Consider the following 13,180-nt stretch of genomic DNA (forward strand, 5'->3'; position numbering starts at 1 on the left):
ACTGTCTTGCACCGTTGGTATGTGCGCCTGTGCCGCCTTTCATTCCTGTACAGCAACACCAGGAAACTGCTGCTGTGAAAAACCAGTGAGGGCTGGAGCGGGTCTCCAGTTTATGTGCCTGAGGAGCCGTCGGTGGTGGATGTAACACAGACAAGCTTCACACCTTGCTCTTCCCAGCCGGGAGGGAACAGAGGACTCAGTGCACGGGGACACGGTAGGCCACACATCTCCCGAGCCTCACTGGACTGATGCTGAATTAACGTGTTGTCCTGGTTTGAGCGACACAGGATTAATTTCCTCTTTCGGTGATTTTACTTTTCAGTAAGGTCTCTTCTAATGCTAAGGAAAACAGCATTTTTAGAAGACTTTAGCGTCTGAATTTGTGAAAATACTTACTTCATAGCCAGCTATGGTATGCAGGTTTCAAGGTCTTGGTATTTTCGAGTTGGCCAGGTGCAGGGATGAGTAGAAGCGAGACACAAGCTGCCCAACGGGATTATTTCATACCGTGAACGTCCCATTCAATATAAATCAGCAAGTTCGCTGAGGATTTTCTCCTCTGCTACGATGGCTGGCGATCCTGAGAACTTCTTGCCCTGGTGATGGACCCTTGAGGCCTCCCAAAGCCGCCAGCACTCGCAGTGTCCAACATTTGCTGTCCACTGCTGGGAGTGCAGAGCATATAATTGGCTGAGTATAATCCTTGTATATTTTACACCGGTAGCGGGGTCGATATCGGTTCTTTAGTGTCATTGATGTTAATTATTTAATCTTATTCTGTCTATACTTCAACCCTTGGACCCTTGGGTTTCCTTGTGGTGGTTTTTTGTTTTGTTTTTTTTTTTATTCCCCAGCTGGGGAGGGGTCATTGGGTGAGAGAATAATTATCTAAACGACAAACCATAACATTTTCGGGACTGAACGGCGGGGTTTCTGCCTGCGCGGGGTCCCCGCTCGGGCTGCAGCCTGCGCGGCCGCGCAGGCTGCAGCCCGGGCGGGGACCCCGCGCAGGCGGAAGTGTGCTTGCAGTCCCCGTGGGACCGAGATGGGACCGGGGACAGGCCGGCGACAGCACCAGGCGGTCCCTCTCCCCCCTCCCGCCCCTCGCTGCGCGGTGCGGCGCGCCCCGTCCGCGCCCCGCGGAGCCGAAGGGGCGGTGCCCTGGCGCCGGGCGGTGCCGCCCCTATTGGCCGCCGTCCGCGGCGCTTTACATATCCCCGCCCCCCAGGCGCCGCCCCATTGGCCGCCAGCCGGAGGCGCTTTGCATAGTCCCGCCCACCCCCCCTCCTCGGCGCGCCGCCTGGCCGGCGCTGCGGTGCGGTGTCGGGCCGGCGGCGCGGCGCAGTGCAGGAGCCCCGGAGCCGGGAACCGGGAGCGGGGGCCGCGGCCAGCACCGCCGCCGCTTCGCCGGCGTCTGTTGCGGGGCGGCAGCCAGGCTGCGGCCGGCGGGTCTCTCGCCGCTGCTCCCCCACCTCCCCGTTCTCTTCTTTTGCCCCTCCACCCCCCCCCCCCCCCCACCTCCCCGTGCCCGGGTCCCCGCGGGTGCAGCATGAAGTGCGGCGATGGCCCGGAGAGGTAAGACGGGGGTGAGGACGCTGGAAGACCTGACGCTGGACTCCGGGTATGGTGGCGCGGCGGATTCGGTGCGTTCCTCCAACTTGTCGCTCTGCTGCTCGGATTCGCACCCCGCGTACCCCTATGGAGGAAGCTGCTGGCCGCATCTAACTGACTCCATGCACAGTCGGCACAACAGCTTCGACACCGTCAACACCGTCCTAGCGGAAGACTCCGAGGTGCTGGACTGCGCGGGGCAGCAGTGCTCCCGGCTCCTGCCCGACCTTGAGGAGGTCCCCTGGAGCCTGGAGGAGGTGGAGGCTCTGCTGCTGCCGCCGCCGCGCCGGGAGCCGCGGGCGCCGGGAGCTGCCGCCGCCGCCTCCAGCCCCGGGAGCCGGGATGCGGCGGCGCGGCTCTCGACGCTGGTGAGCCGGGCGCTGGTGCGCATCGCCCGGGAAGCGCAGCGGCTGAGCCTCCGCTTCGCCAAGTGCACCAAGCACGAAGTGCGGAGCGCCATGGAGATCGTCCTGGGCTGGACGCTGGCGGCCCGCTGCACGGCGGCCGCCCTGGGCGCCCTCTCCCTCTACAACATGAGCGGCAGCGGCGGCGACCGCTTCAGCCGCGGCAAGTCGGCGCGGTGCGGGCTGGCCTTCTCCGTGGGCAAGTTCTACCGCTGGATGGTGGACAGCCGGGTGGCCCTGCGCATCCACGAGCACGCCGCCATCTACCTCACCGCCGGCACCGAGAGCCTCTTCCGCGACATCCACGCCCGGGTGCTGGCCGGCCCCGCCGCCCCGCTCCCGCCGCCCGGCCGCCCGCCGGCCGCCGCCGCCTCCCCGGCCGAGAAGGAGAAGCAGGAGGGCGGCGAGGCGCCCCGGTTCACCCTGGAGGCGCTGGAGCAGACGGTCAACAACGACCCCGAGCTCTGGGGCTTGCTGCAGCCCTACCAGCACCTCATCTGCGGCAAGAACGCCAGCGGTGAGTGCGGCCGCGGGGCGGCACCGGGCGCCGACGACCACCTGTTGGCGCCGGTGCGGGACCCCCCCTTCCCCGGCGTCCGTCTGTTCGCTCCCCTCGGGGCGAGGGGCTGCGACACCTGCCGCCGGGGTGGCCCGGGAGGGAGGAGAGGGCAGCCGGGCGGGTTTGCCCCTTGCCGGTCCGGAGGGAGGGGAGGGAGCTGCCGAGCATCCCCGCCTGGCTCTGCCGGGGCTGCCCGCCTGCCTTCGCGGGGGTGGGGGTGCGTGTGTTTGGGGGGAGCTGGCAGAGGGGTGTCGGCGGGGGCTGGGTGACGGACGCGGTTCCGAGCTTCAGTTTTCCACAGGAAATGGCAGAAGCGCAGCTGAGCGCTCGCAAGCGAGATCAAACTTTGTTACATATGCAGTGGTTTGGCCAGAGATTGCGTGGTTGGCGCTGAAATGCAGTCTTTCTGGACAGATTTCATTCATGTTGCTGCTTGTTTACCCAGAGCTTGACACAGATGCAACACGCCGATGCATCAACTTCCTGGGGATTTTTTTTCTTCTTGCTTTTTTTTTTTTTTAAAAAAAAAAAAAACCAAACCGTAGAGTCTGATATTTCTAATGAGTTGTCGTTCGGTAGAGCAGGATCCCGAAGTTGACGTTTCTTATTTCAGCTCCCTCTGTTTGTCAGGGAAGGGAAAATGGAACGAGCCGTGTCTCAGGGAATCCGAGTTGAAACCGGGTGGTTTTCTCCTTCCTTCTCCTAAGCGTGCACAGGCACATGCAAACACTTTTATTCAGCTTAAATACAAAATATCTGTCAAGCTGAGATGCAAATGTCGGGGGGGGGGGCGGGAAGGGAACCGGGAGAACAAGGATAACTGGAAGCCTAGACCAGGTCTACAGATAAGCCCTGTTAAGTTGTTACAGCCACAGAGGATGCGTTACAGCTAATTATCTATTGTGTTAAGACACCTTCTCTCCCATAAGAGACCCAAAGGAGGATGCCAAGCAGGACCAAAAGAAAGGAGCAAATCCTCCTCCCCGGTGTAAACAGATGTGGCTCCGTTATATTCCTCTGTTATATTACTCTGGCCGTGGATGCCCTCCCCAGAGGCTCTGCTGAGCCTCCCCTCGACATGCATCTGCTGTCGGGGCCATGGGTTGCAGGACCCTTGCGCTTTATTCCGGGGCTGTTTCAGGCAGGCATGTCTTCCCCAGGAGTGCCACCCTTGGGTTTTTTTCCTGGAGTCCTGGTACTGTGCCTGTAGGTTTCAGATGGCACTGTGTTGCGTTTCTGACACTGCAGCACTGGCTGTGCAGGCTCCTACTGAGCCTTTCATTTTGTTTTGCGGCTCTCTCTAACTCCCTCTGTATCAGCTCGCTGGATTTAAATTAACTTCATTCTGACCCTCATTTATCTCCCTTCCAGGGACCCGATTTGGTGTTTTCATCTCCGTTTTGTTATAGCTTTACCTGGCACAAAGCTCCTCGGTAGCTCAGTCCTGACTCCAGCAAATGCCATTTTTTCTAAGACGTTCGAATCAGACCCAAGCAAGTTGTCCATTTTGTTTTACCTCTCTCCCCGTGTCGTTATGTTTTCTATGCAAATGACTGTAATGTTGTTTTGCTTTTTAGCATCTTATAATACGGAGTTTGACATCCTGTTAACATATATTTAGAGTTACAGGTGCAAACAAGAGTCAGGCCTTCTTGTAATAAAAGCCATTTTTTATTGCTGTTTATGTTTATTTAGATTTAATCCAAGGACGCGTTGCGTGTGCTTAAGTACTTTCATGGCAACTAAAACAGCCATTATAAACCATTAAACACATCAGTCTGTTTCTTCACCAGTGAGATATGTATCTGTTTATATAGTCCTCACCATTTTGATGTCTGAGTGCTCCACGGTTGCTTGCAAATGTTTCCTTCTCAGGCACTTAAAAGGTGGGGAAATCTGATGTGAGAGATTATTTGACCTCCTCGAAACTATTTGGGCAATCTGTGGTAGGAGGCTAGGACTGCTGGAAGCTACATCTCTATATAGCGGCATTACCACAAGCTCATCCTTCCTCTGTGCTCAGTTCTTGAAACACCGTGATAAAGCAACTTAATGGGTAGGAGACTTTTCCTCACATCTCTCTGTACTACTCCAGAAGAAGAGACGGGCCTTGTACTCTGGAGGTTTGATAAATCAGGATGCCATTCCCCAGCTGGGTGGCATGTGGACACACAGGTACTGAAATTGGTGGATTTGATCCATCAGATGTGGATGAGAAGTCGTGGCTGGGTCCTTTCTGGAGATACCATGGCCAATATGATTTGAGTGAAGGGGGGGAAAGGAAAGCAGTGCAAAAAGCAAAGCTCCTAGCAATACCTTATCTGCAGGCTGTTTTTCTGGGGGGAGAGATGTTGTCTCTCTGGCAGGCAAATGTCAAACCTTTAAAAATTTTCCAGGCTAAATTCAACACCCTAAATTCCATCTGGATAGTGAAACAGGCAACCCATGAAGATCATGGGATGCAAGTAAGGAGGGACATGAGTTTGTGCGTGATGCAGTCCGAGATCACTCTTACACAGTTTGTGAACACGAGTGTTGGGGAAGATGGTCTGAGGATCTGCAACACACAAACAGGCCTTTCAGGGCTTCCCCGTCAGTTGTGCAGAGCGTTCAGTGGTTTAGCTGAGGTTTTTTAGCCTGGTGTCATACCCTGTCACCTTGGAAGCTGCTGAATAAGATCAGTATTGCAAGATAACCTTCTCCTTCCTATAAGTGATGGTCATGCGCCTTCAGACAAAGATGTCTGAGCCGGTTCTTTCGGTGGGTGCTTCACCCTGCTGGGCCTGTCTCGAGTACGTCTGCCCCTAGCTTGGATAGCTGCGACAGGAGCCCCGCTCTCCAACAGCTCATTCCTGGTGCGGGGTTGAAGGCACGTGGGTGAAGGTGGTGGCACTCCTTCGTGCATTGCAGGCAGCAGGCCACATCTCCTTGATAAGCCTCTTGACAACCTCTGGTGTGGTACGGGAGTAGGGATGACAAAGGAGAAGCAGGCAGTGGTGTCGGGAACAAGCCGCTGGAGTATATGCCAGCAGCTGCTGGCATCTTGGCTGAGCTTATCCCAGTTACTATATCAGAAAGAATAGATCTTAAAAGCACTCTGAGGTAGTAATTCCGCCCCCCCCCCGCACAACCAGAATTTTAATGTCATGGTTGAATGAAAATTAAAAACTTTACGTTTGGGATTTCATTGGCGCTCAAATGTTTCAATTACGAGCTCCCTCTGAACAGCACAGTACACATTTTACATCTTATAACAGTTGTACAGAGTGTTATTTCCCTGGAAATAGTGGGAGCAAAATATTGTGTACTCGATGAAAGGCAGTAAAAGCTAGCACCTCGGTGCTTTAAGCTGTAGTATTTTCGTTTCTTTCACAGGGGATGCTTAGATGGCATGGCGGGTCCAAGTAGCTCGAAGTCACCTACGCTGTGTTATCAAGGTCCTCTTGTACCAGGTGGAGGAATGGTATTAGATAACACTTAGATCAATACAGAATTCAGAAAAAGCATTGTTTCTGTTTCAGTCTTGGGGGATCTCCCTATCTTGCAGGGCAGGACTTGTGGTGGGAAGGGAAGGGCAGAGTCCGTGAGGGAGACAGCCAGGGAGCCAGGGATCACGGTGAGGAGGTTTCTGCGGAGCGGCCGGCGTGTACAACTCAGCCTCGTCTGTTTGTGTACGGTTTACTAAAAATAGTTATTTGGAACCCAACTGCGTCCCTGTGGTTTCTTCCTATTCTTAATATTATTTAGAGAGGAAGACACAACAAGTAGGAAGAAACCCAGGATTAGGTCAGGCTTGGCTGACACGTGTCCGCTAACCTCAGTTTAACCTCAGCCTCTTCTCCTGATCCAGGCGAACTAGAGGGACTCCAAGCAAATGAGCAATACCAATATATTAGCACAGCTTAACCAAATCAGTTAATGCTTTTAAGTTCTGATACATATGTATACATACGTGTGTGTATATAGAGACCATACCCTTCCTTTACTGGCGAGCATACTCTTGTCTGTTATTTCTCTGCTTTCTGTTGTAATTGAACCATTCAAGATGCTATTATGGCTTTAGGGGCAACGTAAAAATCAATCTAAAACTTATTTCAGCTAGGATGATAGAGGAATATTTGGGCACAAAATGGAATTTCATGCCTTTTTCCTGGGCTTTTTTAACTGCAGTTTCAAGAACATCCTTTTTTCTCCTCGTTATATTTCAATCTTATTTTTCGCTAGGAAAAAAAAATAAATTGGAATCCAGTTTGAAGTTTCTTACATGCACCTGTATGTTATACTTAGGGGTCTTTGCTCTTGTGTTTTCCCCATCTGCTTCTTGGCGCTTGAGTCCCATGCCCAGAGGTTGACCTCAGTAGCGGTGCAACAAATGATGCCTATTTTTGCTTGATTTTCTTACCTGACAGCCTTCCAAGCAAAATTCCATGGCCTCCCTAAACAAATTGCGCATTTGTGCCCTCTCCCTGTGGGAGGGAGAGTCGCCTGCCCGCAGGGTACGAGGTTGTGCCTGGTTGTGGCCTGTGGCTGCGGATGCTGGTGGGAACTGGGATGGCTGTGAAGAAACTGTGTTCCTTCCCTGGGGAACGCGCGTTGCTTGATGTTCCTGGTGTTGGTAGGAGCAGGACAGGCAGACGCTCAGCTTGTGTGCGCTCGTTCCAGACCTCCGTTGCCTTGAGAGGATTGCGAAGGAGCAATGGTGGGACCGGGAAGTAGAAACCCACTGGGAGGTTGTTGTTTGACTGACTGGCTGATGAGGGTTTGTTTCCCTCTGGACGTTTTTATTCACGTAATTTGTTTCGGTTATGAGTATAACATTAAAAAAAAAAATAGTTCCCAGAAATGGTTATACCAGAAGCACACAGAATAATCATAAAGATGATGTATGCCAATGTGATTATTCCCTTTATCATGTTGGAAAATACCTTAATAGCAGTTACAGCTGTGGCCGCGCTAGGGATTTTTAGGGCTGCAGCCATACTGCTTAGTTTCTGACGTAAATGAGGCTTTGGACTTATGATTGGGAAATATGCCTGTATGTACGAGGAGCACGTTAGGGGAATAACAGCATAATTTTAGCAGTATATTGTGTTCCTGGCTCTTTTTGCTGAATGCTAGCGGGCTTCACCTCGCCCTTCAGTCCTGTGAGTGGGTGACACAAGGTGCAGGTGAGCGTTAGGGACAATGTTGGACCTTTCCCTAACGCTGCTGCAAATGCGTTCTCTCTTCCGTGGCTGCTCAAAGTTACTTCGAGTGAACAAGACACCATGGTTAGTGTGTTGGCCTTTGTGCAGTGCGTATCAAACCAAGGTGTCAGTTATAAGTAGGAAATCTTCCACGTTATCCAGAATAATTACCCAGGGGTGCACCAGCTTGAGGACTTGTAAAGCCTGAGCCTTTTCTCCCTTATCCTGGACAGGGACCTGGTTGTCCTCTCTCAGGAGCTAGAGGAAAGCTTTATGGTCTTCTCCCCACCTTACCCACAATGAAGGTGTGAAAGGAGAAAGCCACGCTTAATTAGATGACACCAGAGGGGAAGAGAGCTGTTTCCTGGAGCGTGTGGGCGCTGGGAATTAAATCCTCTGCCCGGAGTAATTTCCTCTGGCCAACGTGTAGTGCAAAAAGAGTGGGGGCTCCTTTCAGACAGCTCGCCCAAACTAGCAGCTTCTACCCAAAATAGCTCTGTTGCTGGCCCAGTAGAGGCTGTACAGAAAAAGCAAGGAGGGGATGGATGAAGGGAGTTCATCGTCACCAGGACGTGCTCTCTGGCTGCGGGGATCACGAGCAGCAGTGCTGCCACCGTTTGTGTCCCTGAGCAGGTTGGCTTTCTGCACACTCACAGGGGTCAGGACAGCAGCTTGGAGCCCGTCAGACTGCTCCTGTATCTCCTTTAACACACCAAACATTAGCATTAACTGCTGGGCAGCGAAACCAGCATCTGCTTGGTGTTGTGGGATGATTTTCCCAATGCTTTCACCTCCCACAGCACCGGTATGATCTTCCCAGCCTGCATCAGTGCCTGCTCACCTTCCCAGTCTCCTCACAGTCTCAAGACTTTGCTGGTGCCTCTCTCAGTGTCCCAGGCCGGGCCGTCATGTCCAGCCCTGGCAGAGGTGCCGTCCTGCCAGTCCCTCTGTCCCAGTGCTCCCGCCTGTGGCTCTGTCTGCAGGGTGTTTTCCTTTGCCCTGGGTGTCGGAGAAAAAGTAGCGGCTTTTTTCTTCCTTTGCTCTTCTCCTTGTTTTCTTCCTTACCAAAAGCAACTTACTGCACCATCTCCATATAAATCTGTAATTATAATTGTTATGCACCTGGTAAGTACTTTAAAGATTTTCAAAGATGGCGTCAAAACTACCCCAGAGCCTGTGCGGTCAGCGTAACCTGTAGTTACTTTGCCAGAGGTGTTAAATGGGGACAGCCTGAAAAAAAACCCCAGACATTTTAGAGGACTACGCCAGCTGAAGCCTCCTATGTGGCTCTCAATCTGTCCGTCCTTTCGGGGATTTCCTACAACAAAGAGTCCCTACCAGTGGGCTCAGTGTGGCCACATTTGTCTGTCAGCGCGTAAGCTTCCCATTTTCCCAGGAGGTAATACAGCAGTCCTGCTGTTGTAGGCTGCAAGGAGATATAATCTGGTGGTCAGTCGCTCCTTTTGCTTTCCATGAAGCTGTATCTCCCTCCCGTAAGAGAGCAGGCCACTGATCAGGTGCAGTGAGTCAGTGAGAAGGGAGTTGTAAGGCTTGTTTTGATAGCAGGAGTGAGGGATATTTTTCTGGGAGCAGCTGAAGAACAAGGAGCCATCGTTGGTGTGGATCAGTTCAGCAGAACGGACGGGTTACAGGCACTTGATATCTTGCTGAGGCTGCAGAGGCTTGTCTTGGTTATTTTAATTAATTTAATTTAATACTGAACTAATGCTTTGAATCATCGCAGTCCCTCACCGGGTAGTTTGTGGGTGAGGAGAAGTTGCACAGCGTGGTTTATAGGACGTGACCATTTTCTTGGTCTCCGTTTAAGTGGTGCCTGACACCTTGATGGTATTTTCATCTCTTCCTTGATTCCTTTTTTTTTGTTGTAATTCCTCCTGGAAACTACCCAGGAGATTTTATATTATGATACTGTAAGAGGCCTGTTGGCATCCTGCGGTAAATACGTGGACCAGCTTGAGGAGGCTGAGAAGGTGCCTGGGACCCTTGGCAGTTTCCCACAGGGATTTTCTTGGCTCGTCACCAATAAGGAAATCGGCTTTGACTTGACTTAGAGTTAAACAATACTGGATTGGTAATAAGGAACAGGAAGAAAATTAGAGCACTTGTACCGACAGGCCTCAGGGCAGGTGATCATGTCCCTGCTGAACCGAGGAGGCAGAGGCGGGTAAGGGAGGAAGGGGCATGTTCACCCCAGTTGGTTCCAGGCCATGTAAAAGCACTGTGTTAAATGGCATCCTACTTGCTTGAAAATTTTGGGCCAGATTCAGGTCCTGGTGGCTGTTACACAGACCTGGTGTGAGTCTGCTTGGTGGTGGTAGGTTGTCTGGTGTCCGTGATCTGCTTGGTGGCGAATTTGGTGTTGTGACACCTGGGGACTGGGCTCTTCCTACCGCTGTGCTTAAGGCAGTTGTGGGTGTTGATACTATATATGGAACTGTTGATAGTGAATATACAGCAAAGGGCTATGAAGATGATTAGGGGACTGGAACATCTGTCTTATGAAGAAAGGCTGAGGGACTTGGGTCTTTTCAGTCTTGAAAAAAGAAGACTGAGGGGAGGGATCTTATCAATGCTTATAAATACTTAAAGGGTGGGCGTCAGGAGGATGGGACCGGTCTTTTTTCAGTGGTGCCCAGTGACAGGACAAGAGGTAACGGGCACAAACTTGAACATAGGAAGTTCCATCTCAACATGAGGAGGAACTTCTTTCCTTTGAGGGTGGCAGAGCACTGGAACAGGCTGCCCAGAGAGGTGGTGGAGTCTCCTTCGCTATTCAGAACCCGCCTGGACGCGTTCCTGTGCAACCTGCTCTAGGGGACCCTGCTCTGGCAGGGGTCTGGACTAGATGATCTCCAGAGGTCCCTTCCAACCCCTACCGTTCTGTGATTCTGTAATCTACTCTTTTCTCTCGGTGTTGTAAGGTAGCTGAAAGCGAAAGTGCAGGGAGGGATTGTGGCTGCAGGACGTGTGGGAGGCGGGATGCTCGCCAGGAGATAGGAGTGCACAGAGGCGTCGCAGCCAAGCTGGCAGGGACGGGTAATACCTTTGGGTCAGCAAGTTTGGAGCCTGCTCCCAGAGCCCTTACGTGGGTAGATCTCACTCCGGTGAACAGCACATGGACTTGACGTGCCCATAAAGGTCTCGGGACAGGCTCGTGAGTCAGCAGGCAAACAGGAACCCCCGAGAAGATTAGAGAAGAGGCCTCTTCAAGGACCGGATTTCTGTCCTCGAGTGCTGTGGAGTAGCACCTGGACCTGTGAGAGTCTGAGGCTTTAAAATTAATAAAACCACCCTGCCTTTAAATTGCACTGCCATGAAATATTGCTCCCAGGTGGGGGAAGCGAGCAGGGCCGGGGTTGCAGCAAGAGGTATGGTGAATGCATTTGCATTTTCGAGGCGGTCAAATAATTGGAGGAAACTTTGCATCCCGCAGTGTTTCGCAGTTTCTCTGGCCCCGTGGTAGTCTTGGATAAACACTGCTGGGCTGTAGTGCCTTTGCTAATATATTGTGTTTGGCTGTGAACAAGGAGCTAGAACTGGGGAAGGTCAGCTTTTCCTTGCGGAGGGCTGAGCAAGCCTTGCAAACTCCTCTCTGGGATGTTATCCGGCAGGGATTTGGAAAAACATGGGTTATGGGGCTGAGGGCCATATCCAGTCCTCAGGCTGCAGGTCCTTTGCCCCAGGTGAAGCATCTTCACTTCTCCATCACCTCAAAGAGGACGTGGCCGGCAGCAAGGCAAGCTGCCACTGGTGAGGCGGGCCAGATGCCCCAGGGAGTGATGCTGGACTCCCAGCCCTTTGGTGGGAAGTGCTGCCAACAAAAAGGAGAGAGATTTCAGAGGTCAGAGTCATTTTGGTTACCTGCTGAGATGCTTTTTGTGGAGGATTCTAAGAAGATTTTTTTTAATTTTTTTTTTTTTTTTGTAGTCCAGGGGCATTTTTTTGCATGCCAGCCTATCACAGAAATGACTTTCACTGAATCATTCACTGTAAGTGTGGGTAGGTAGATTATTTTCCTCTGGGTTACAGTATAGTGAACAAAATTGGTAGGGGCTAGATGCAGGTACCTCCAATTCTTTTACTTTTCTTGATATTTGTGAAGTAAGGGTCACAAAACTCTATACTTCAGAAAAATTATCCTTGTGCTACTGGTGTTATTTCCCTTCTCTAGCATACATTTTGTGTGGAGTGATGTATGATACAAGATATTCCACAGGTATTGCTAAATCTAATCCAGTAGTCCTCGCCTGATTTCGGTGGTGAGGGCAGCACTTCCAACACCAGGATGACCTTTAGCAGTTGGTAACAAATTAGAGAAACTCTTGAGTCAAAGCTGTAGGCCCAGATTTAGTGTTGCTAAAAATAAACTTTTTCAGAACGAAAGATGAGTATCAGTACTTCACTGCACATATTTATTTATAATTTGAAAGGGAATTTTTTTTTTTCATTGTTCTACTGATTTATGGTGTTCAGCTTAAAGTCTGGAAAGTGAACTCCGCGCGGCGCAGTCTGTAAGCCCTCACGCTAACTGGCTAGCCTATTTCCACTGGCCCACATAAGAAAAATCCTAAAAATAGTCCAGCAGCTTATGTTTTCAAAAGTAAATTAGATTTTAAAAATAAGAGCTTCGGTTTAATTATCTGGCATGCTTTCAGTAAGGAGGAGGGTTTTCAAAATATGCAATTCCTTTAACATGGAAAAAACCCACAACCCCAAACAAGCCGCCGCTTGGTAGTTAGGACCCGCTGTTGCTTTGCTGTTGTGCTTTACCTATTAAGTAGTTCTTTGTTATACCACAAAAAATTGCCTTGTGCATCAAATGGGTTTGGATGGTAAAAAGAGTTTTGCAAGCTGAGTGAATGCAGGGGCAGACACCAGCAATGTGCAGACCATTTTTAACGAAAAATTCCGTCCTGTGTGAATGCACACGATGCCTTGGCTTCCATCTTAAAGGGCATGTTTGGTGAACCACAGGTAAGACAAGCAGGAGTGATTTGAACTACTTTATGTGTTTAAATGTAGGAATGAGATAAACACCTGTCTAATGCAAAGGATGCTGAACTTATGGAGCAACGCTCTTGCAGCCGAAAGCTGGGAGCCAAGGTAGATAAGTCGGTGACGCTGTCTGTCTGACATACATCAGCAGTTTAAACTGTGGTGGCTGAATGCTTCTAAAGCAAGATTAAATACAACAAGAGAAAAATACCCTACCCAAAGCTTATTCCCCCTTAAGTGTACAGATAGTCTAATTGATTTTCAGGAAGGATATGGGCTGTCACCTCTCTTTGGCACATAGGAACTGCGTATGCGTGGGATAATTGGCGGGTTTTATAAGGAGACCTGTGGTGAGGAGAGCCATCAAACCACCAGAGCAGATGGGGATGCTGATGTCTGCCGGC

General features: G+C 51.2%; 1 protein-coding gene across 3 annotated transcripts in view; it reads left to right on the forward strand.

Annotated features, from left to right (window-relative positions):
• Positions 1 to 1,534: 1,534 nt before the first annotated feature.
• The window catches only part of ABTB3 (ankyrin repeat and BTB domain containing 3), a 180,805-nt gene continuing 169,159 nt past the window's right edge, over positions 1,535 to 13,180 (forward strand). For all 3 annotated transcript variants that reach the window (XM_054219397.1, XM_054219484.1, XM_054219575.1), the window contains exon 1: positions 1,535 to 2,532. In XM_054219397.1, coding sequence (XP_054075372.1) covers positions 1,563 to 2,532 — 970 coding nt within the window. In that variant the 5' untranslated portion in view covers positions 1,535 to 1,562. The remainder of the gene's footprint in view (positions 2,533 to 13,180) is intronic.

This window comes from Rissa tridactyla, chromosome 1 (assembly GCF_028500815.1).
Source record: "Rissa tridactyla isolate bRisTri1 chromosome 1, bRisTri1.patW.cur.20221130, whole genome shotgun sequence".
Lineage (NCBI taxonomy): Eukaryota > Metazoa > Chordata > Aves > Charadriiformes > Laridae > Rissa > Rissa tridactyla.